Genomic DNA, 24,989 nt, shown 5'->3' with positions numbered 1-24,989 from the left:
TAATGCACTTTCAGAACTTTTAAATTATGTAAAGCACTTTTCCATTTTAGTAGTTGGCAAACAAGATTTTTTCCTTTAGCAATTAAAACAAAATTGCTTGAAGTTGAAGATCTGCTACTGCAGTTTTCTGTAGAAAGCTGCTTGAGTGAAAGCAAAATTTGGCTTATTTTCTTGGAGCCTATTTTAACCATAGGATACTTAAGTTTAACATTACCTCTATTGAAAAAAAGAAAGTAAATTATGGGTGTTAAGGAATTAAATTATGAGCACCAAAAAAAAAGTTATTTCAAAAATTTAACCGAATACTGTATCTTTGATTCTGACTAAGAAAGATCTTCTGATCAAGATTTACCTATTGTTGCATTTTCTCTCCAGTTTCCTTATTAATAGATTGTGTGGGAACTCCCAAATATTTTATGGACATCTTCTGGTCTGTCTCTGCTATCTGCTGGTTCAGCAGTCAATTGTTACAGGCGTCATCCAAGGCATTATTTACTGGTTCTGGAACAGGATGCAGATTATTGGTGAGAAGTCAAAGTGTTGGACATTTACCTGCCTACAATAATATGCATATTCTATACCTAATTTTAAAATTCTAGAGAAAAGAGCAATTGGTGGAATTCTAGTGTGCTAGAAAACACTTTTGCTTCTTTTTGCATTGCAGCGAGGCTATGCAGCATGCTATGTAAACAGCATGTTTTGGAAGCTCATGATAGAAAAAAAATTAGATTTTCCAGAATGAAGAAGTAGATAGCAGAAGTAGCTTCTAAATTCAGATTAGACATGATCAGTATTTTAAGAATTTCTACTTTGTTATTAGAAATCAGAGATACATTTACTTAACTTATACTTTAATATATATATAATAAAGCAAATATTGCATGAAGTCATCTATAGGTGAAAAAAGGTTTAAATGCTAAAATAGGAAATTATGAGCTTTAAAAAAACCAATGTAAATTAAAGAAAGAGCAAATCTTGAATACATAGAAACAAGGTGGCTTTTTTAGCTTAGATGAAATAATAAAGTTAGTAATTCTTACCTTGTGTTATGCCTGCATTAATAAATGTAAAAATGCATGTAAATAAGCTGTTAATTTTCATTGTGCTGTCAAATTTGCCTGCTTGTGGGTGTAATGGAAGCAGGTGTGTCCTCAGCCTTCTCAATGGCTGGCAAAGAACAGGAATACTTTGCTCTCACTGGCACTTTGGTTGGAAATTTCGAGTGCAATCAACTCAGTTACAGTGAGGTGTTTGAACAGGGGTTTTGCACCACATGAGATGCCCAAGATCAAAACAGCAATAAAAACACTAACCTGGACATGGTCTCATCACAGTTACAGCCAAATATTGTTAGGTGTTTCCATTTGAAAGCTTTTAAGATCTGATTCTATATGTGCCTGGAAATGTCCTAAGCTGAGCCTAAGTCCTGAACTGATCCAGAAGTTCATAGTCCTTCCGGTCGATCAGACTCAAGCTATTAGGGTTCACCCAAAATTTTCTATGGCTGCAAGAAAAATATCACAGAGATATCACTTTCTTTTTACATCAGCTCTGATGGATGGGTGTGGTACCAGTCTTCCATTTGTTCAATTTTTCAATTAGGACCTTTGTCCAGTAACCTTCTCAAGAAAACACTACCCCACCTGACAGCAAACACAATGTCCTATGGAGGATGTTCTCCACCTACTCTAGTTTCATGGACTACATTTACAAGAAGAGCAAAAGGTAGGAAACACTCTTTTTATGCCTATGTTAAGGTTGCTGAACATAGAGAGGAATGTGGTGTTGGATTCAAGGACTATATGTGTGTTTCCCACACTGTAGCAGAGAGCAGCTTAGACTCCACTTGTACAAGTCAGAAGAGTATTTGAACCCTACTCTGAAGCATCTATTGCCACATATAGTACAATGAAATTAGACAGAAATCATCCTCCATAGATGTCTTTCGTAAAGGAAATTATAGAAACTAAAAGCTACAACAGACAGAACTGCAGAGAGAAAGCACATTTCTATATTATGCCTTGCAGCCATGATTTTCAGGAGATCTGGGTATTTAACTTTCTGTGACAATGAAATAAAGAGAATCAGTCCTTAGATTCACTGACTAGGAGAGCTAGGACAAAATTATTTGCTGCATAAAATGATTTTTAGCACTTGATGAAAAGTGGTTTATACAAAGAATGTGAAAAACCCTTGGCTAGGCAGGTTCTCTCAGTTCTCTTCTGAAACTTTTGTAAAGATGAAGACATGTAAACTACAGAGCTGTATATCTAAACAACTTTTCATCATTAAATATTTAAATGAAGCAGCTTTTGCTCATACTGCTGCTTAACCTGTAGACAGCTACTCCTGTTTAACCTCAGAAGGCAGCTCAGCACCACACATCCACTCTCTAACTCTCCCCCCAGTGGAACAGAGGAGAAAATCTGAAGGGTAGAAGTGAGAAAGCCTGGGAGTTCAGATTAGGGTAGTTCAACAGGTAAAGTAAAAGCTGTGGTCACAAGCAAAGCAGAAGAAAGAATTAATTTACTACTTTTCATCAACAGGCAAATGTTTAGCTATTGTCATGAAAGCAGGACTCCATGACGCAGAACTTTTACTTGGGAAGGCAAATATGGTAACTCCAAATATCCTCCATTACTCTTTCTTTCCCACAACTGTTAGTGCTGATTTTCTTGTCATGGGTCATGACATTATATATGGGACATCCTTTTGGTCAGCTGGGATCAGATGTCCTCCCTGTGTCCCCCCCACCAAATTATGATGCACCCCCTACCTGCTCACTGGCAGAATGACATGAAAAACAGAAAACACCTTGATGCTGTGCAAGCATTGTTGAGCAATAAATATAAAGCCACTGTGTTATGGAGACTGTTTTGGGCACAAATACAAACCACAGCACCACACAGGAGCTATGAAGAAAATTAATTCTCTTCCAGCCCAAACCTATACAACTATTCAGAATATGAGCTACAAAAAGTAGTTATCTCACAAGAAGTGTTAGAATTTGCAGTAGCACGGCTTTCTGTTCTTGAGATGCAGATAAGTGATGGAACAAACAGGCAAGTGAAATAAATCTAGAGTAAATTCATTACATATTTATTTCTTAATGTCCCTGTCTAGGACCTTAGAGCTATTTTCAAATTAAACCAAAACATCTGCTGCTGGTCTTCTTCGAGAGGCCACTCCAGGTAGGTCTTTCTGTTCATGATCTTCCGCAGCTTGCAGAACCTCTTGGGAATTGCCTTGCTCTGGATGGGCTCCAGGAGGATGAGAATGGCCGCATCGTTGTTCTCATCAAAGAGGCGGAAATGTGAGAAGTCCAGCTCGTATTTGCACCACTCGCTCTGCACAAAGTGCTCGGACAGCACAAAGAGCGTTTTGCGGCTCTTCTCTATGGAGTCGATGATGTTGTCCACAATCCACTTCCCCGGCACAAAGTCCCGCTTGTGCAGGCAGAGCCGGAAGGGAGGGCAGGCCTGCTCCAGCTCCCGCACCATGGTGTCCTCCACCCACTCGGAGTCGTTCTCGCTGTAGGAGACAAAGGCGTCGTAGCAGACGTCCTTCGGCGGGGCGCGCTTGGGCTTCCGCTTGGCCTGCAGCCACGCCCACGTCATCCGCAGGTACCAGACCACGTGGTACTTGTAGCCGACGGCCACCAGCAGCAGGACGAGCAGGAACACCAGGACGCAGATCAACGACACCACCAGGGACCTGTGGCACTCCATCAGGGAGAGGTGCACGGAGCCAACCTGCGCCCCTCTCACCGCCAGCGGAGAGTCACACACGTACTTGTCCGGCCACCCCACCAGCACCTGGGCTAGCCCGGCCTCGTGGTGGATGAAGGAGAGGAACTCACAGGAGCAGATGAAGTTGTTGTCACTAGCATCCAGCAGCTCCATTCTCCTGAAGGACTCAAACTCCTCCTTGGAGAAACTGTTCAGCTTGTTTCTTCTGACGGACAAGGACACCAGGTTTGGAATGGGTGCGGCACCCGGCAGGGTCTTCAGCTGGTTCCTTGTGAGGTACAGCTCTTTCAGAAATGGCAGCTGCAGCCCAAACTCCTTCAGGTTGTTTCCACTGACATCCAAAACTTCTAGCGTTTGAGGAATGCAGGCTGTTACTTTAGGAATTTGAGTGCTGGACAGGTTTAAATATTTCAGCAGTTTTGGCCATTCACATGCATCTGGAATCTCACCAAAATTATTTAGACTTATGTCTAAAACAATTAGGTTTCCTAGATGAGATAAACTTTTACTTGTCATTTCTAAGTCATTCAGTGAATTCTGACTTAAATTTAGAGTTTGCAGTGATGGCCAAGCACCCTGACAGGCTGAATGTTGTAAACTCAGGTCTCCAAGCAAATTTGCACTAAGGTCAAGATATACTAATGACTGAAGATGTTGGGAAATTCTGCATGGTACCAAAAAAACCTTAGTGTTTTGAACTGTAACCCTTGTAAAAGGAGATAGTAGACCTTCCACAGCCTGAAGATCTGTAAACAAGTAAAATTCTTCTATAGATAATTTCTTTATTGTGAAAATTCTAAGTGTCTGTGATTTCTTTGCTTGAATTTCCATTTTCCACTGTCCAGTTCCCAAGAGTCTACAGTCTATCAGCTCCAGCTCCACTAACTTTGGCATGTCTTCTAAAATGCTGACAATCTCAGGCACGGTAGTATCTGTTAGTAAAGCCTGTCTAAAAGAAATTTTCTTTGCAAAAGATGAAGACATGACTCTCAATTCTTGCATTTCTGAAGCAATACTGAACGCTATTCTTCTCACTTCCAGCCAAGCAACAGAGTGCACAAGATCCCTAACGATTTCTGAGAATGTATTAATACTTCCTATATTTATGATCATGTGATTTATCTGCTTAATTGATTTCAAACTTCCCTGCTCATACTGACTGAGATTGCTACCCTCAATCCACAACTTGTGCAGAAGCTCAATGCCCTCAAAGTTCCCTTGCCTTATCACAGAGAACTGCGCATTGCCCAGGTGGAGAGAGCTCAGGTTCCTCAGGCTAGAAAAGGGGGAGCCCTGCCCCAGATCTCTGTAGGAATTGCCTTGAAGATAGAGGTGCTGCAGTGAAAAAAGGTGCCCAAACCACACAGGGGACAAGTGAGCCAAGCTGTTATTGGATAAGTCCAAGATCTCCAGTTTTGTCAGGGACTGAAACGAGTCTTCATCTATGGAGCTGATTTGGTTGGACTGCAGCAGCAGAACTCTCAGGTTCACAGCCTGCTGCAGGTCCTGGGACTGGATGTGCTTTATCCTGTTGTGGGTCAGGTTTAACACTGTCATTGTGGCCGTGAGCCCAGGGGGAATGAATTCCAAGCCCATGGAGGAGCAGTTGCAAAGCTGACTGGCATCACATGAAGGACAAGCTTGCTTCAGGGCTTGTTGCTTGGAGAGGCTTGCAGCTAAGACCATGCAGATGGCCAACACTTGCCAGGTGTATGTCGTCATTATATTGCCTAAAATAGGAAACACAGTCAGAGCAAATATAAGAAGTGTAGCTTGTTTTGGAGAAGCTACATTTTGGATAAATCTAAAATATAAATTTTACTGTTCTGTCTTGTTGAAGGCACTGTTAAAGTATTTGGTTTTGACACAGTTTAGAGTTGAAACAGATTCATTTATACTCTGATCCTCCTCCTTTGTAGTCAGTAGCCTTCATACTTCTCACCTCAGGTCTTTTTCTTCTGAATCTGTGAATATTATTTTGTATATTCATTTTTTTACCACAGGGAGTCTCCTGTACATGTTTCAAATCCTGGTTACATCAAGAATCTTACAGTAGATAGTAGCATTCAGGTTTAATACTTAGTTCAAGCATATGTCAATCTCTATTCTGACAATATGGAGAAAAGAAATGCATTTGTTTCAGTCCATTTTTCATTTTATCTGCTTTTTCCAACTCTGATGGTAAATGTCCTGTGAGCAGGGAAACAAACACTTGCCCGGATTACTCTCATGTTGCCATCAGTCTGATTCTTGCTAATGAAATTTAAGCTTGTAAAACTGGCCATTGTTGCCTACTGCCTCAGCTCTTCCTTTTTACTGCCACATCCTTCTCCTCTGCCAATGTCTTTTTCTGTTTTGGGAACCTGCGGCAGAGAGAAGATTAGGCCAAGCCACACGGAAGAGCCAGGGGCTCAGATCCAATCAGCTGACTGGACTAGATAGCTTTTTCCAGCCCCACAGCCTGTTTTTGGTCTTCTGGACTGAAATTATTCAAGAGAAGCCACACAGATGTGGATCCTGTGTCACTCCACTTTCACAGTTTTCATAATGATGATTTTGCATGGCTTTATTTTTTTTTTTTTTTTTTGTAACAGAGCTTCCTGCAATAGCCAGCTTGTCTTTACTCGCAAGAGGATGCCTTTAGTTCCTCTATCCTTCTGAGGAGCTGGAAAAATAATTTTTGAAGCCTAAGAGAGGTCTATTCCCTTTAAAATCTTCATTGCATATTGAAATATAACCTTTCTTGACAAGGATCAAAGATAATTTTTTAAAATGCAATTTTCCCCAGCATGCCACAAAAACCACTTACCTCAGTAGGTATCTTACTGAGGTGGAAAGAGCAAGCAATCCTCAAAGAGGACAATCAATGAGTTCACAAAATCATTGTGGGGTCTCTATCAGGTTAATCAGGTTAGATTGGCTCCTTGAGAACTGCTTTCTCCCTCAGTCATCCCACTGAGATTCTATGCAGAAGATCTACTCTGAATTAATATTCTAATTTGTTTTACAGTAGCTGACCCATGTATACAAGTTAATACAGAGAAGTCCCTCCCATCCAGCTGCATTATTTTTAGTCCTAACTGCTTAAAATTAACCAGAAGAGGCAAAATTGACTGAGATGGTTTGGGCATATGGGGAGGGGAGAAAAAGTTATGGATAATTTTTTCAGTCATTCCACCTCTTCCCACCTGCAGGGCTATAAACATTTTGACCCCTTGTGTTACTTTCCTTTTATCTCTGTCTGGCTCTGATGTAGAGCTTTGGATTTTGAAGGACAAGGTTCTCTTCCCTGTCTTTATATGCCCACAGCTGAACTGGTCATCCACCATGTCCTCCAAAGTCAGTGGAGAGAAAGAACATCTTTTAGGAGCAATTAACATAGTGTGTCTTGGACACCCAGATTAAGATGTGATGACTCTGAGATAAACCATCCCATTGCCTTAAAATGGGGTATCACAGTTTAGATTCCTAGATATTTGTCCCCATGAATCCCAAACAAAAAATCATGGTCTGTAGTTAGACTCATCTGCTGTTCAGATGAGGCTCTTTTGCAGGGCTTTTTGGTCCCCCAAGAGTAACTGGATAATGCAAGGCTGTAGGCTAACGGAGTAAATCTAGGAGTGGCGTGAGTTCTACTAGCAACAGATTTAGGTGGTATTTTTACAGTTGTCATCAAAATACTTACTTTTAGAAAATGAAGCAACCAGGCAACCTGATCAGTCAAAAGCTGTCTACAGGCAGTTTATTTATAGGTGGAAAATTGGCAGCACAGAAGGGAACTGGGCAGGTACTGCACAGGAAATACCAGCAGAGCCTAATGGCTCTCCACCTTACCAGTCTGAAACCATCCAGGTACTGCAGGACTGAACTGCATTTGGTGATTCAGGATGCTGACTTTCCAATTTTTTTGCTCATCTGTAATCTGAACAGACACTCAAAGGAATTCCATTCCTACCCTCATTCACTTTCAGCCACTCTCTTCCCCTTCTGATTCCTGCCTAATGATTCTGCTTGAGACCCTGACTTATAAGGTCATTTCAGGCCCCTGCACACGCACTCAGACATACAGCCCCAGTCCATGATATCATTGTCCTATCAAGAAATCACTTCTCCCTGTTGTGCTGGGAATTAAAAAGCCACAGTAAGAAAATTAAACTGAAATGCAACTAAAAATACATAAACTTGCACAGATGCCCTTATACCATAAGGTGCCGTAATGAACTAGGCATTCAAAATGTTTCTGAGTTATGGAAAAAGGGTCCAAGCCATCAGACATGCTCAAGCTTATTTTCCCTGGCCCACATGAGAAGTATTTGAGGAAATATGTACGTATTCTTAAACAAAACCATGACTGACAACAGAACGAGGTTCTAGAAACACTCACAAATGGGGAAGGTTAATGTAAGACCTAAAATAAAACGTGCCAATGGTGTGCAAATTGATTCTAGCTTGGGGAGCACTACCCAGCTACATGTGGGCTGGTAAATTTGAGCAGTGCTATGGAGCCTGCAGAGGGAGAGCCCCTGGGTGGTGAAGAGGCCAAACCATAAGCAGACTGGGGAAGGCTGCTGCTCTCCACCTGGCAGTGTGTGGGTTAGGCACGTCCTAGTTCTCAGCCCCCAGCACTGCCCTAACAGCACGTCTGCACAGCCACACACCCCCACGCACACGGCCATGCCTCTGCTTGCTTCCCACAAAGAAGATGTGCCCCAGGTCAGAGTTAGGTGAGGAGGCAGCTGATGTCCCAAGGCCACTGTTCAGTGAACTCTTTCCTGGTTGAATTCCTGAAACCAAGGTACCCACCTTGACTCCCAGCCTTCCCTGGGCAGCTGGTATCAACACCCAGGTGAGACAACATAGAAATAGGACAAGGCACCCTCCCCCAAGGAAACTGAGCAAATATGGCACAGTCTGACCCAATTTGTCTCTTTTTCATTTGCTGCTTTCCTCTCTCCCATTTCCCAGAGGACATTGGTCTCATCAGCATGTCACATGTCTAGGAGAACCTTCCTTTGCCTGCCATGCATCCCTGCCAGATGCCTGGGATTGCACCTTCCTGCTCTGCTTTTGCTAGCAGCCAGAAATCCCTCCCCACCCCACACACCTGCTCAGCAGCCCTGAGCCCTGTGAATCCCCCTTGCAGAGGAGGATTGGTGGCAGAGATCAGGTTACCTCTTCCCAAGGCTCCCTGTTTGCTTCTTGCTCTGGCATTGCAACTCCACTGTCTTTTCCTGCATGTCCAGCCTTCACCTACCTGAAAACTCACCTGAGTGCTGAAAAGATTCCCAGAGGTGCCACCTGCAGCTCCAGTGCCTGCATGCCAGTTAACTTATGCTGTGTTTGTCTCTCTCTTGCTGATCACTCTTTGCCCAGCTTCCTCTCAGGCTGCTGTTCCGTTTCCACTTCACCTCTCAACCTTGACAACATAAGCAGGGGAATTCCCACCTGGGTGACCTGATTGGCATAAGAGCAGTTACACTATCAGTCCTTTTAAATGAGCCAACACACAAAAGTCTGGGTCTGTGTGAAAGGCTTCTCCCACATCTCTCTTTGACCCTCTCTTTGTAATGACTGGCAAGATTTATTTCCCTTCTTTACCTCTAGGCACACATTTCTCCTAATTTGTTTTATCAGCACTCAGTGTTTGTTCTTGGATGATTCACTCATCAAATACCTGGAGTTCAGCCTTGATTAAACCATGAGCTCTATTTCTCCATGAGAGTTAACAGAAAAATTGCTTCATAGCAGACTTTGTAGCCCCAGAGATAACATTGTAATAGGAAAACAGAACTGAAAGTGGTGTTTGCAGGCTCCACCTACAGAAATTATCTCATGTAGACACATGTACACATACACACACAGGAGTGTGAATAGATACACATTTATAAAAGCACACACAAACATGAAGATATATAAATATAGCAACAGAAAATATACACAAGTTTTGCTATTTTTCAAATACTTAGCCCATACACCAAGGCATTTCACAACAAAATAATTGCATGTCTAAAATTTAATCAAGATCTAGACTGTCCTGTACTTAAACTCCAGCAAAACAACCAAAGGGGAACATGAAAATGTTGAGTTAGAGAAACCACACCTAACTTAATTCCCTCAGAGAAAATTTCGGGTTCCCATAAGAAACTCTAAAACACAAGAAATCAAAGCACTCATTGTGGGTCTACCTTAATGTAAACATCTGTATGTACCTGCTTGTCTAGACTCCCTTTGTTATCAGTGGAGGGCAATATGGTAATTCTAGGAGATAACCTCACACTGAAGTAGAGAGATGAGCTGCCTCTTATCCCTGTGATTTTCTTCACTGACTACAAAGGAAGGTAACTAGAGCTGTCAGACTTGCATGGCCCAGTGATTACATAAATATGCTCTGCAAAGTAGAAGAGCAAAACCTAAAACTGAGCCAGTCTGCAACACCATCTAGCCCACACATTAGAAACACAGTCTCACACCCAAAAATAGAAGGCTTCAGCTATTTCTGCAGGTAGATAGAAAGGAAAGTGGTGGTGATCATGAAGAGAAAAAAAAAACATTCCCAGGAAAAAATGGACATAGGGAGATATTAATTGAAGCCAATGGCTTTTAATTTCATTTGAAAATTACAATGGCAATGCTAGAGACCAGCTGGGGATAGCAGTAACAGGAATTTAAAACTACAGAAATACCCCGTGCTCAGCAAAATCTACTTTAAAAAGTATATCAAGTGGTTTCTAAATATCATAGTTATTGGCAGGGACTTTTAAATACTAGAGCATCAAATCACTGGATAGCCTAAAACAAGACTTTTCCAGTTGGTAAAATGACAATTATCTCTATATTTTAAAAAAGCCAGTTGCAGTTACAAAGAAAAATAAGAAAAAATATTCTTAGCAGCAAGAAACAGTGATATACAGCCTTTTGTGGAAACACATAGAAATAGGGGATGCTGACTTCTATGACTTCAAGGCACCTTTCAAGTTTTCCCAAAACACCTTCTGCTGCTCTTCACCAGCAGGCCACTCCAGGTAGGTCTTTGTGTTCATGATCTTCCGCAGCTTGCAGAACCTCTTGGGAATTGCCTTGCTCTGGATGGGCTCCAGGAGGATGAGAATGGCCGCATCGTTGTTCTCATCAAAGAGGCGGAAATGTGAGAAGTCCAGCTCGTATTTGCACCACTCGCTCTGCACAAAGTGCTCGGACAGCACAAAGAGCGTTTTGCGGCTCTTCTCTATGGAGTCAATGATGTTGTCCACAATCCACTTCCCCGGCACAAAGTCCCGCTTGTGCAGGCAGAGCCGGAAGGGAGGGCAGGCCTGCTCCAGCTCCCGCACCATGGTGTCCTCCACCCACTCGGAGTCGTTCTCGCTGTAGGAGACAAAGGCGTCGTAGCAGACGTCCTTCGGCGGGGCGCGCTTGGGCTTCCGCTTGGCCTGCAGCCACGCCCACGTCATCCGCAGGTACCAGACCACGTGGTACTTGTAGCCGACGGCCACCAGCAGCAGGACGAGCAGGAACACCAGGACGCAGATCAACGACACCACCAGGGACCTGTGGCACTCCATCAGGGAGAGGTGCACGGAGCCAACCTGCGCCCCTCTCACCGCCAGCGGAGAGTCACACACGTACTTGTCCGGCCACCCCACCAGCACCTGGGCTAGCCCGGCCTCGTGGTGGATGAAGGAGAGGAACTCACAGGAGCAGATGAAGTTGTTGTCACTGGCATCCAGCAGCTCCATTCTCCTGAAGGACTCAAACTCCTCCTTGGAGAAACTGTTCAGCTTGTTTCTTCTGACGGACAAGGACACCAGGTTTGGAATGGGTGCGGCACCCGGCAGGGTCTTCAGCTGGTTCCTTGTGAGGTACAGCTCTTTCAGAAATGGCAGCTGCAGCCCAAACTCCTTCAGGTTGTTTCCACTGACATCCAAAACTTCTAGCGTTTGAGGAATGCAGGCTGTTACTTTAGGAATTTGAGTGCTGGACAGGTTTAAATATTTCAGCAGTTTTGGCCATTCACATGCATCTGGAATCTCACCAAAATTATTTTGGCTAATGTCAAGATTATTCAATTTGGGTAGACGAGATGTATAATTTGCAGTCAGTTCCAGGGATTTTAGAGAGTTCTGACTTAGATTTAAAGTTTGCAGTGAAGGCCAGGAACGTTCACAGATTGTCTCATTTAAACGGTTATTTACAAGCAAATTATCATGGAAGTCCAAATACACAAGTGATGAAAAATGTCTTGTAAGGTTGCATGGTACCATGAAAACATTAGAGCTTGCGATAGTGAGTCTTTTTAGTTTGTTTATTTGTGACTCCATACCTTCCAGGTCAAAAAACAAATGAAAATTCTGGATCACTAACTTTATTACTGTTACTGATTCTACAAAACTTGGCCCACTCCTTGCAATTTCTTTAGTGTTCCATATTCCCCTCCCCTCAAGCACACAATTGATTGCCTCTAACTCTTTTAAAGAGGTGATTTCCTTCAATGACACTATTGCACTGCTAATAGTTTCATCTGTGAAGAAAGCTTCTTTAAACGTAAGTTTTTGCATCCTAAAAGGACGTGTAGAATTCAGCACCAAGCTTTTTTTTTCAACCGGTAATTTGATTTCTGTCACTTCCAGCCAAGTGACAGAGTCCAAAAGATCCCTAACAAGTTCTGAGAATATATTACTATTTCTTAGGTTTATGATCATGTGATTTATCTGCTTAATTGATTTCAAACTTCCCTGCTCATACTGACTGAGATTGCTACCCTCAATCCACAACTTGTGCAGAAGCTCAATGCCCTCAAAGTTCCCTTGCCTTATCACAGAGAACTGCGCATTGCCCAGGTGGAGAGAGCTCAGGTTCCTCAGGCTAGAAAAGGGGGAGCCCTGCCCCAGATCTCTGTAGGAATTGCCTTGAAGATAGAGGTGCTGCAGTGAAAAAAGGTGCCCAAACCACACAGGGGACAAGTGAGCCAAGCTGTTATTGGATAAGTCCAAGATCTCCAGTTTTGTCAGGGACTGAAACGAGTCTTCATCTATGGAGCTGATTTGGTTGGACTGCAGCAGCAGAACTCTCAGGTTCACAGCCTGCTGCAGGTCCTGGGACTGGATGTGCTTTATCCTGTTGTGGGTCAGGTTTAACACTGTCATTGTGGCCGTGAGCCCAGGGGGAATGAATTCCAAGCCCATGGAGAAGCAGTTGCAAAGCTGACTGGCATCACATGAAGGACAAGCTTGCTTCAGGGCTTGCTGCTTGGAGAGGCTTGCAGCTAAGACCATGCAGATGGCCAACACTTGCCAGGTGTGTGTAGTTCTTGATTTGTGTTTTGCTTGGATGGACATTTTACTGTAGGAAACAAAAGAAAGAAAGTGAAGGTAGGGTCAAATTTTAATTTCAAGCAGCCCTGAAAACTCCTGAAATCCTGCATCATTTTTTTAGTAATCTCAGATTAATTTTTTTTAAATGTTATCCTGTGATGTCAGTCTTCCTCTCCTACTTGACCTTCTCAGCCCTGAAACCACGGTGTGTTGCTCATCCCTGGAGTACAGCCATATCACTTGTCAAGAGCCATAAAGGACCAGTCTCAGTATCCTGCTTTTCTACAGGCACATGTGAGAGCTATGGTCCTCAGCTCTTTCATCTCTCACATTATGCTCCCTCTCAGCAAAGAAGCTACAGCTGGACGTTTCAGCTCCAAATAGGGGAAGATGGTTAGATCATCAATTATCTGAATGAGTGGATGATCAGTAATCTGAATGAGTGCACACTCAGTTTGCAGACAACACCAATTTGGGTGGGAGTGTAGATCCGTTGTAGGGTAATGAGGATCTACAGAGGGATCTGGATTGGATGGATCATCCAGGGCACGAAGGCAATTGCATGAGACTCAACAGAATGAAGTACCATGTGCTGCACTTCAGTCACAACAACCCCATGCAGCACTAAATGCTGGATCTGGAGTCACTGGTCAACAGGCAGCTGAATATGATCCAGTATATGTTCAGGTGGCCAAGAAGGCCAATGGCATCCTGGCCTTTATCAGAAATAGTGTGACTAACAGGACCAGGGCAGTGACTGTCCCCATGTACTCAGCATTGGTGAAGTTACACCTCAAATACTGTGTTCAGTTTTGGGCCTCTCACTTCAAGAAGGCCACTGTGAAGAGCAGAGCAATGGAGCTGGGGAAGAGTCTAGACTGTAAGTCTTAAGAGAATCAGCTGTGGGAGCTATAGTTGTTTAGCCTGGAGAAAAAGGAGGCTCAGAAGGGACTTTATCACTCTCTACAACTGCCTGAAATGAGTCTGTAGTCAGTGGGGGTCAGTGTAGTGAGTGGGGGTCAGTCTCTCCTCCCAGATAACAAGCAATAGGAAAAGAAGAAACAGCTTCAAGTTGCACCAAGGGAAGCTTAGACTGGATATTAGGGGAAAAAAATCACAGAAAGGGCAATCAAGCACTGGCACAGACTGCCCAGGGAAGTGGTGGAGTCACCATCCCTGGAGGTATTTAAGAGACATGCAGACATGGTGCTTAGAGACAGTTTAATGGTAGGCTTGGCAGTATTTCATTAATGGTTTGACTCTTAAGGGTCTTTTTAAACCAAAGTGATTTTTTGATTCCATGATTACAAATACTTACAGCCCGTGCAGCATCAGCCTGCCTATTCTGTATGGTTACATGGCAGGCAGAAGCCCAAATAGAGCCTGCTCTCCCTCTCAGCCCTTCCAGTGGGCTGAGGTTTCCAACACCACAGACTTTCCCGGAAGAGATTTGGGGAATGATTTGGGAGATTTAGACTCCTCTGCATGGAGTCTAACCAGCCTTAGGACTTCTAAAAGCAGAGCTGTTGCCACACCCTTTTGCACACTGTGTAAGCAATTCACATTCTTTACTGGAAAGGCAGAACAACCTGATATGAAATGAAGCCTATCAGGCTTTTCTGTAAAACCACACCAGTAATAGATGGGATATGGATGTTACTGTCACCCTATAAACAAATAAACAATGGATGTAATTAGAACAATAGTGATTTTAATGTAAAAAAGGGCTGTGTTTCCTGCCAGAAGTGCCAAAGAACACTTCAAGTCTGAACTGCAAACAGTTCTAGCAGTGCAGAATAAACCCTGAATAAGCAGAGGTTAAGTACTTACCTTGTGTTCTGCATGCTGTGTTTCAGTCTCCTCATGTGCTGGTCAAGGCATCTGAATGGTCACCTCATACCTGCGAACACAACAAAAGCTGGAAAATTTTTGCAAGTCTGATGAGGTGACAGTCCCAAAGTGAGAAAATATTTCAGCCTCAAAATATTGTTCTCTTCAAACAAAACTTCATGTTTCCAGATTCCTGGTGTCCTTTAACTACACAGCCAGTGAATCATACCAGTTTGCATCTTTTCTCTCTAGTGGTGGCTCCCCTGAGGAAACCATGGCTTCCGAAGAGCCCAGGATTGTCCAGCATATTTCAAACTCACATTTCAATCAATTCTACCATTGCTGCTGGCTGGGAACACCAAAAATGAGAACAAATTGTAGTTGAACGCTCTTCTTTGAAAGATAAAATTTAGTGAGGGTCTCTTCTTTTTGTCAGTCAACTCCCTTTGGCTGATGCAACCATTTTGCGCAAGTCATTCTTTCACAATCACTTCCTCCACTATTAAGTGCAGAAATAGTTCCCAGGCAGAGCTGCATTAACCTCCCTGTACCTCTACTTTCAACACTTTTTGGCTGGTAGGCATTGGGGGTTATTCGCTGTGCTGAGAAACAGAACATCTCAGCACAACCAACTTTTGTGAGTTCCGTAAAATATTATCAATATATAGAGTGATGCATGTATTAAATGTTAAAGTCAAATAGTTCAGTCAAGGAAAGTACTATAGAAACACTCAGCATCCTTTAATTTCCTAGGACATTACAGTCATATGTTGTCAACAGAAAATGAGCAAGAAGAGGAACGATATTCTGTCTGAAGCACAAGACACAGTCTGAAGCAAAGTATCTTTCTGTAAACATCAAAGGCAATTTTGAGAGAGGAGGTTAGATGGCATTCATTTTAACCTGACTGAAGTAATACATGTTTGGTCAAATAGCCAAGTATGCTGTTTGCATAAAGGGGCAGGGAGTCGTCCACCAGCTCTGAAAGGCAAGTCCATTAAATTCAAACACCAACATTCCTATTGCAGTAACCATTTCTTTTCTGTGTTCAGAAATTGTCACATTTTGCTGCCCTCTTGCACCAAGAAGTACCTGCCTGAGAGCAGACAGACAGACTGATTCCTGCCACTTGTCAGAGGGTCCACAGCAACATCTGTGTGACCAAGGGTGGCAAAGCCCACAGGGAGCCCAAATGCACCTCATAGCAACCTTCAGTCCCACTGCAGTGACATTAGCATTGCACATTAGGTTAAGAGAAAAATAAATTGGAAGTCTGAGATACCCTTGTGTTTTCTGTCTACTACAGAGGATAGCTGATAAGCATAACATTGTAAAATAGAGGCAAAGCAGCTGTGGGGCAGAGAGGAGAAGGGAAATAGTTTTTTAGTGAAAGATGTCATCAACTTCCCCAAAGCCACCTCTTCCCTCTAGAAGCTAGAATGGTTCTTGCTCTTCAATAAGGAAGTTTTCTGTTTTCAAAATATTAACTCTGGGTTCAATGAGACTTGTTACTGTATATTTTTTGTCTACAAAACTGCACCTCTCTGATACAGCAAAAAAATTTTAGTTAATTTGAGAAGAGTTTTGGAGAAGAAAACCACGTACATAATTCAGTGTGAAATGGGCACACTGTTCTACCTGTTACAGCTTCATCACTACACGTTTGTGGAGAATTGAGGTACGCACCAGCTGTTTTTTCAGAAGCCACTTTCTCCTAACATCCAGGCTCAGCCACAGATGGATCTCCTCTGGGCCAGGTTAAAAAGAGGACTGGTGTGACTATGCCACAGTTCACATACCAAGCAGTCCATTTCAGCAAGCTGCTTAAAATGCCAATAAATGTGGGCAATTGTCAGGGTTTATCACATTATCCAGACTCAGGAAGGTTTGAGGATGTGCAAAAATGCTCTCCACAAGCTGCCCCACACACACAGACAAGATACCAGCCACCTGCCTCCCAGAGCATTAGCTTTCAAATTGAGGTGCAGCATGGCTCAAAACAACTTCTTTTGAAATCAAAGACTCTAAAGTAGGAGAAAGCTGTTCTCTTTTAAGACGGGAATACTCTTCAACTGCTTTTTCTCCAGAGTAATGCATGTTTAGCATTGAACAAAGATGCACCTTGTAGGTGCTTTCTCTCCTCTTCCAAGTTTAAGCTATGATTAACCTTCCTCTTTAATAATACTGTTTAAAACAAGTTGCATACCTCCACCTACACTATGTTTTCCTAAGAGAAGCACATGGCTCTGCAACAAAGCTGTGCTTTTACAACTGCAGGTGTTCCAAGCAGAGACACTGCACGAACCTTTACCAGAAGTAGATGGGAATAAGACAGAGATGTGGTAACTATTTTTGAAGCTGTCTTGCTTTAAATGTTCCCGTTTATCCAACAGCAGTACAGGCAGTACTCAAACTGGGCATGATGCACTCTTTAAGCACTTCCCGTTCCCAGTCTCACACGGAAGGATCCTGCATTCCCCCCCGCCCCCTTCCTCTCTTTCCTTCTCTATGTCGGTGTCCACATTGAGAGCTGCCTGTTGCTTTTCTGCCGAGAAAGGACAAATGAGCAGTGCAGAAGGGACCTAACCCAGGTCCCAGATCCCTGCCTCAAACAAAAAGCAGAAGCAGTAGAAAAGGGAGGGAGGAATGAAACTATTAACCAGCCTGTGATGCAAGCAGAAAGCACACTTTCCAAATCTTTGTAAACAGCACAAAACTGCTTCCTCATACTTACTACTGGTAACCAGGATGTGCCAGTATGTCAGCTTGGCTGCAGCAGTGTGAGGCAGGCTGAACCTGGGATGCTCTTACCCTAAATACCCCCAGAAAAGGATGGCAAGGAAAAGCCAAAAGTCAAATCTGTCCTTGCAGTCTTTGGAGCAGGAGGTATAATACTCATGTAATTGAAAGCAGAATGGCTTGGCATCCTTTCATGGTCCTGGGAATAGATTATTTGCGTGCACTGCTGCTGCCTGTGCTTTAATCTGTCTTGCAGAGCTTCAGGTATTCATCTTCAAGCTATAACAAAAAGGTACATGATAACGAAAAGTAAACCATTTTAACTTTGCTGTGTTCCCTATCAAGCCTACCCTGCCAGCTGCTCAATCCCCTGGTTAGATCATCAGACTGGAAGTTTAAATGCAAAGGACCCATTTACCTTTTTTTCTTCTGGGCAATCCTTATCCTGCAGTCGTGGCAGAGCATGATAATGATATAACTGGTTAGTCATTCAGCAGCCAGCCTACAGCACTGCCTCTGCCAAGGAAGCAGAGTTGTGGATTTATTTTTGTCATATCCTTCCTGAAAGCTTTCAGTCAGAAAAACACAACACTGATTTTCTACCTTAACTGAGGAGCATCTTGCAGGGAAGCTTGCATGCTAAGACACCAAAGCTTATTTTAATGATATGGAAAGTTTTATTTTTCTAGAGTAGTTGTAATAGCATAACTCAACAAGAGAAAACATGTAATTTCTGCCAAAACTTCTCTGGTGAGTTCTTGACTCCCAAGGAAACTGCTTCAACAGAAAACAGCCCGCATGCAAGGCAAAGCTGGACAACATAGTTTCTTTCTTACCTTGCCCTTTAGGTACAGTGAAAAAACTTGTTTCTTACAGGAATACTAGGATATACATACCTAGTAAATACATCTTTTGCAGTAATACACAGTGGAAAAAAAAGGCAAGTTTTGATACCCTATTCTGAAGACCACTCTGACAAACACACAAAATCCTGTTATCACCACACAGATTTGTTACTCTAAGATGAGAGCTCTGAGACAACTCACATGGTACTGGGAGCTCAGAATTCAACCCAAATGTACTTGGGCAGGTAGGCTCCCAGCTTGCTGCTGCTGGGGATCCATCCCCTCAAAACAGACATATTCTGGAAATCATATTTTCTGCAATTTTCATAATGTTGATTGGTACAACATTATCAATGTACAAAGCTAGTCCTTAAGTTTTTTTAGAGGTCTTCAGGAAATACTTCTGTGTAGCTTTCTCAAGTACCACTCACACAGTGTTTTGAACTAACTTTTTTCTTTGATCTACATCTATCTTGCTCTTTTGTGTTGTTCAGTTTGCTTTGCTGTATTCTAGGCTGTTTGACCTAGAGGTCATCTAATACCAGAATAGTATTTGGACACCTAAGCCATATTTCCAGTTTTTAAAAGAGGTGCCATTCCTGTTTCCAAACAAAGATTTTGCAGGATTTTGGACAGAGCCACAAACATTTTTGGCTATGGGCTCCCAGCACAGGCTGCCATACCAGGGGGGCAGGGTTGGAAAAAGAGAGGAATGGGACCTCTTATGCTCACTGTTTGGACAGCTTCTGCTTCATTTCATCTCACCAGGAGAGAAAATACCCTGTCACAGCCCACCGGGTGCAAGTCATCACTGGCAGGCCATTGTGAGGAAGTTAGGGTTCAACATCCTGGCACCGGAACTTCCCATAAGGAGGAAAAAAAGTTTCACTCAGCTCCAAGTGAAAGCTCCTTCAAGAGAGGCTGGGCAAAGGGACATTCATGTTGGTGCATTCCAGTGTGGGAAGGTCCAGCAAACCTAGTCTTGCCTCATTCAGAGGAATGCATGGATGTATTTTGTGCTTATGCCTAACTAGTGCTAATAGGCTGAAAAAAGTGTTTTCTTTTTCCTGTTTTATTTTGGGGTTTTTGTTTCTTGGAGTTTTTTTAATGGAAGGGAAACATTCCTGGGAATGGGACCAAGTCATTGCAGAAACAGAGTTTGTTTCCTGTATGGAGGTGGAAAGCACTTTACTGGGATGCAGAGATACATATTTAACTGCTTGTTATACAATAGGAAAAAAATTGTGTTTAACAGTTGGGCAAGAATCTGAGCAGGAAATGAAGCAGATCATTATCATGTACCATAAAAATATCAAGATTTTTGTATTTGTTCCAAAAAAGATAATGCCAGGATGTATTTTGCACAGGTAGTTCAGGCTTTGCATTCAGCTGCTGACTCCCCCTGTATGTGATGCCATTAAATATTTTAGACATGACAATGGATTTCAGAAAGAGAAAACTAGGCAATCCCAAATCTTTTTTTCTCAGCTATTCAAGACATTCAGAAGTTGTTTCTTCAGTCTATCTACTTTTCTGGATTTATAGCCCATCAGTATGCCACATTTCTTAAAAATACGAAAATATCTAAGGTACTACTTCCTAGGGTTTTTCACTCACTGGAAAAACAACGTGTTTTGTGAGTCTCTTGCAGGGATTGTTTCTATTGTCTTCTTTTGCAATTGTATAATTTTTAAACAAACTTTTTAGAAGCTTGACTTCAACTGAGTTGTAAACATGCATGAAAGCATAATTTTTACTGAAAATAAAAAACCTGATCATAAAAAGATGTCAGCAAGTATTTTAAATGTGTATGTGGTTTCTGATAGGGCCACCAAACCATCTTCAAATAATAAGTTATTTCCAATATTGGACCATTCTCTGACTTTCTGAATTTGAACATGATTGAAAACAGTCCAAGCTGATTTTCAAGCACACACTTAGCTATTTTAATCATTCCTCCTAAATTATCCTCAGATTGCATTTCTTGCTCTTCTGTAAGTTTTCTTGACTGTAACAGTACCAGCTTAGTAATGACAGATTCAGAAAAGACCATGTAACTTGTGCATGTGCTGCCAGATGCCTTTTTGTCTTTATTACAGTATCTGCAGAAGAAACACACACCATACCAGACGATCAACCTCGAAACCAAGGCGTTTTCTACTGCTGTGAAATACCTATATTTACAAACTTCGAGCTGAATGCCTCTCTAACATCCCAAGTAAGTTACATGGATGTGCCAGGAAGAGCGTGGCAATGCTGTGCCAATGCAAGTGAGGGTTGTAGCAATGCCAAAAAGACTTGTGTAGATTTCAGTAAGTATGGAAAGCATAGTAACTCATGCTTTCAAGTAATTTGCTCTGCATTTCACGGCTTTTGGACAGAAGAGTTGTCAAAGGAAGAGGAATCAGAGAAAATATAGGCAAAAAACCAGCAAACAACAACCAAATTCCATCTCCATAGCTGAAACTACATAGCTCCACAGCTAGATCTCCATAGCTACAAACTGCAGGACCAGAATAAGCTGACTGAGAGATAGCCACAAGGAATAGAATTTGTCTACCTTACATCTGCTTTACCATGGGAAAGAACCTCAAATTAGATGCACTCTCCTACCTTGTATCAATTCTGATTATAGTCCTTCAACACTTAACTCACCATGAAGTTTACACCCGTGGGCACAAGAAGATCTTTGTTTCTTTAGGTCTTATTATCCAATGTCTGCCCAACAGATTGGCCACCTGGTTTGTTTTCAGCTTACAACTTACACTACTGTCAGCATAAATATTCTTTTCTATTTATAGAAATTATGTTACATTTACACTTCTTTCATGTGCTATTTTTATGACATCATTTAAAATTAATTTCCTGAATGTTCCATGATTAATAGTGTCAACAAATTTCTCTAAAATCTGTTCTTTGGAGTACTTTATTTCTCTGGGGTTCATTCCTTGAACACTTTGTTGCCAGCTCACATCTGGGACTGAAAAGCCAGGCAGAACATACTGAGATGGACAACCCTCTGTTGAGAGGCATCTTTCTTGTTGACGTCTCTGGTGCCTCCATGTTTGCCTCTGACAGTGTCCTGTCTGATATTTACAAGGCCTTCCAGCTGAACAGAATTTTTCAAGAGTCACTAACAAAAATGCAACAAGTAATGGGAGAAGGGATGGATAAAATAAAGGTTGGCTGGACTCTTCTCCCCTACTGTTCAGTGGTCTAAATTTTTCTGTAAAAAAGTATTTCTCATACTTCTCATGATGAAGCACAGCCTGTGAATGAGTTTGGCTTGTTCCCTGTGTCTGCAGGTGGAGAAATCCTGCCTCCAGGCTGGGCAGCCCTTTCCTTTTCAGGGGGAACTCAGCAAGGAGCTGGCAAGCTGGTTTGCTGGACAAGAAATCTGTGAGCTCATTACTTCTCGCTGAGTAACAAGACAACATTGATACCAGAAACTCAGGGTGAGTCAGGTCTGCAACTGGATTAAGGGAGAAGGGAACGTTTCCATCCCTTTTGGCTCCTCATGTTGAAACAGTCTGCCATCTGTGAAGGACCTGCTTTGTGCTCCCCTCTGCTTTTTACTCCTTGCAGGAAGGCCCCAAAAAAATGCCCCATCCCCCAGGAATGCTACCAATCATAAAATAATCCCTCTCCAATTGCTCTCCCTAACTCTGCTGGCACAATGACGACTGAACACTCTGCCAGAGTTAACAAGCAGGCACATTAATCCCCCCTCTTGCTAGAGAGTCTTTCCAGACCTGCCTCAGCCTTCTGTCAGTTGCTGTGCACGGAGGCAGGCTTGTTCCAGGATGATTCCTTGCAGGCAGACTTGCAGGAGAATGCCAAGTGTGCACCTAATCTGAAATGACTGAAGCCCCTGGAGGCATGGCACCAGCTGTGCCGTGCGGCTGGCTCTTCCATTTGCAATTTTTCATTCCTGTGGTTTACTTTGGCTGCTCGTCTTTGGTAAACATTGTACAACACTGAAACCAGGAAATACCCAAAATAAACAAAGAAATGGACGATGATTAATAGACCTTGCTTTGTCTTTCCAAGGATCTGCCTTACTCAGGCCAAATTCTTGCCATCCAAAGAGGAGTAAAACCTCCCTGGGAACCTCTCAGGAGTGAAGGACACCTCTAGCAGGAAAGAAGGAAGGAAGGAAGGGATGGGGAAGCTGCTGGTCTTGTGGAACTACACTAGGGCTGGCTCAGCAAGCCTTTGGAAATCACAGGCAGAACAAGAGCCTCGCCCAGTTGCCCTGGAGGCATGGGGAAGTGGGAAGCTCACCACGGGGCTTCAGAGCTGGTTTGTCCTAAAATGCTTGCACTTCCCACTCCAGAGTTCAGCCAGGGGTTTTCCTTCCCTCCAACCTTTTCTTTTTCCTACGACTTGTGGTGTGCAAGAAAACAACCTTATAGATAAAGCCACACCTTTAGCAGCGCAGGTACTCTGCAATCAGATGAACTCTTAATGCATTTAAAGGGAAAAATCAGACAGTGAACCTACTGAGGCACTGCAGGGCCGCCTGTCGAGGAGCAGGGCATGCTTGTTCCATCTCTTCCAGGGTAGAAAGTCAGAAGGGCAACAAGATCCTCTAATTCCCAGTCCCCACCTGTGGGGAAGCAGCTGAGAGCTGCGTCCCTACAGTTGCATACATCCAATCTACCCTATACATTTACAGGTAGCAGGACAAGACTGCTCCTGCACACAGAGGGACTGGCTTTGCCTGGCTCTGGGAAGCTGTGACCTTCTGTTCAAGAGGCCTGTGGCAGGAGGAAATCACTGAGATAAACTGTCATCACTGCTCCTTTTTCTGCAAATAGCAGGACAGTAAGGAAAGTCAGGGAAGATACACCATGAGTGCTCCAGTTCCATAGCAGAGTGAGGGGAATTTTTTTTTAATGGGCTCCCTAAATCTCTGTAAATGCTGATACAGCTGAGACACAGAACAAAAGGAGGTGCTTCTTCTGGACAAGCTTTCTCAAGGAGCCAGGTGATTAGGAACAGGATTAAGCCTTGCAGAAAATGTGGGCGAGGAAGATATGAGTGAGCACAGAGTACCACTCTGACAGGGTACTGTCACAGATGGATGACACTGTCAGAGCACCAGCTGTGCTGAGACATCCTGAGCATACTCAGAAGCAGACACAGAAATCCAATAGGAATCATGGTATCCAAACTCCAGGGTGTTCAGATACCACTGTCAGTTGAATATGGGACATCCAAGAACTAAATGCTAAATGCTTATGTGTCTAAAGAGGCAGCAGGATCTCAAATTTTGACCAAGTGTCTCTCTTGCTTGTGGTAGGACTGTTTTCTAATTCTTAAAGCCCTACACAATATCACTAACTGTGACTTACTGATATCTACTATAAGCTACACCTACCTAGAAAAAGAGAGCTGACATTCTTTCCTTGTCTTTTTGTTTCAGGAGATACATAAAGTCCAATGGGTAAGATGAAATTCAAGAAAAAAAAATCCCTGCTACAGGCTTTTTGCACAATTTTTTGAAGTGACATTGACATTCAGCTTCGTATATAGAGCTTCTAGAAACTCAATTCCAGGCTGTTTTTGATGGGGAATGCAGGGGAAGGGTACCATTACCATATCCAGAGATTTCTCAAGTGTGCTTATATTTCCATCTCCACTGCCAAAAATACACTTTTCAATCAAGCTAAGTAAAAGGTTAGACTTTTTAAAAACAACCATTCACATAACACACAAACCAGGGAAACAAAAGAGAAGCCTATGTCTTGGGAAGGCAAGTTTCAGTAAGGTAAAAGGGGCCAAGAGTCCTGGCACACACTGCAGCATTTCCCTCCCCTGGCACAGCGTTTGGCTCTCAGAGCAGAGCAGCAAGGCACCAGAGAGAGACAGACTGTAAACCAGTGAGCAGTGTTTGCACAGAAAGCAGAGGCAGCTGTTGTGCAGACAAACTAATCAAAGTCATGATCTTGCACAAGGGCAAGTATTAGCTCAACTGTAACTCCACACAGTATGGACTCCAAAAGGTTTATTCCAGCTTGTGACAAATGGCCTCCTCTGCCATCAGAATAGATTATACAACTGGAAAACAGTTTTCAGAATAAATTGTACAGCTGAGGCTAGTTTTTGGAGTTTGCAACAGCTGTCACACAGCATTTCCACCTGCTGCTAGGCACTGCTGCAGCTCCCGTGGGTTCAGTCATCTTACTTGTGATACATACAACCTGTGTGAGAGACTGTGCTGCAGTGCAGAGCCTGCCTGTGCAAATCTGTGTTGGGTGTGCTATGGTCTGTCTTCTGCCTGTATTTTGCTAGGAATTAATACAGATACTCATGAGCAAGCAGACTGATCTACACAGCAGTAGATGCTGACATACTCAGACACTTAAGGAGGCCTGGGAGGCTCCAGAGGCTTCCTACTCCTTCCTTTCAGGAAATGCTTCCTCACCAGGCTCTCAGATCCCAGACTTGCAGACTTCTCTTAATACCTGCAGCATGTCTGAGGCAACACTGGGTCCACAGTAGTAGTAATAAAA

The 24,989-nt window shown here is 43.0% G+C and overlaps 2 protein-coding genes across 2 annotated transcripts; both read right to left on the bottom strand.

Annotated features, from left to right (window-relative positions):
- Positions 1-1,887: 1,887 nt before the first annotated feature.
- Positions 1,888-9,482, bottom strand: LOC135299056 (toll-like receptor 2 type-2). The gene is made up of 3 exons (XM_064417426.1): positions 9,348-9,482; positions 9,016-9,203; positions 1,888-5,479 (listed from the first exon to the last, which is right to left on the bottom strand). Exon 3 carries the CDS (start codon positions 5,469-5,471, stop codon positions 3,120-3,122), a length of 2,352 nt encoding a protein of 783 aa, XP_064273496.1. The 5' UTR covers positions 5,472-5,479; positions 9,016-9,203; positions 9,348-9,482; the 3' UTR covers positions 1,888-3,119.
- An 837-nt stretch (positions 9,483-10,319) lies between these two features.
- On the bottom strand, positions 10,320-15,470 carry LOC135299055 (toll-like receptor 2 type-1). Its single transcript, XM_064417425.1, has 3 exons — positions 15,208-15,470; positions 14,888-14,957; positions 10,320-13,085 (listed from the first exon to the last, which is right to left on the bottom strand). The coding sequence occupies exons 2-3, from the start codon at positions 14,920-14,922 to the stop codon at positions 10,700-10,702; spliced, it is 2,421 nt and encodes an 806-aa protein (XP_064273495.1). The 5' UTR covers positions 14,923-14,957; positions 15,208-15,470; the 3' UTR covers positions 10,320-10,699.
- Between the last annotated feature and the right edge of the window lie 9,519 nt (positions 15,471-24,989).

This window comes from Passer domesticus, chromosome 4, assembly GCF_036417665.1.
Source record: "Passer domesticus isolate bPasDom1 chromosome 4, bPasDom1.hap1, whole genome shotgun sequence".
NCBI classification, from domain to species: Eukaryota; Metazoa; Chordata; class Aves; order Passeriformes; family Passeridae; genus Passer; species Passer domesticus.
This window is presented reverse-complemented; position numbering and strand designations above follow the sequence as displayed.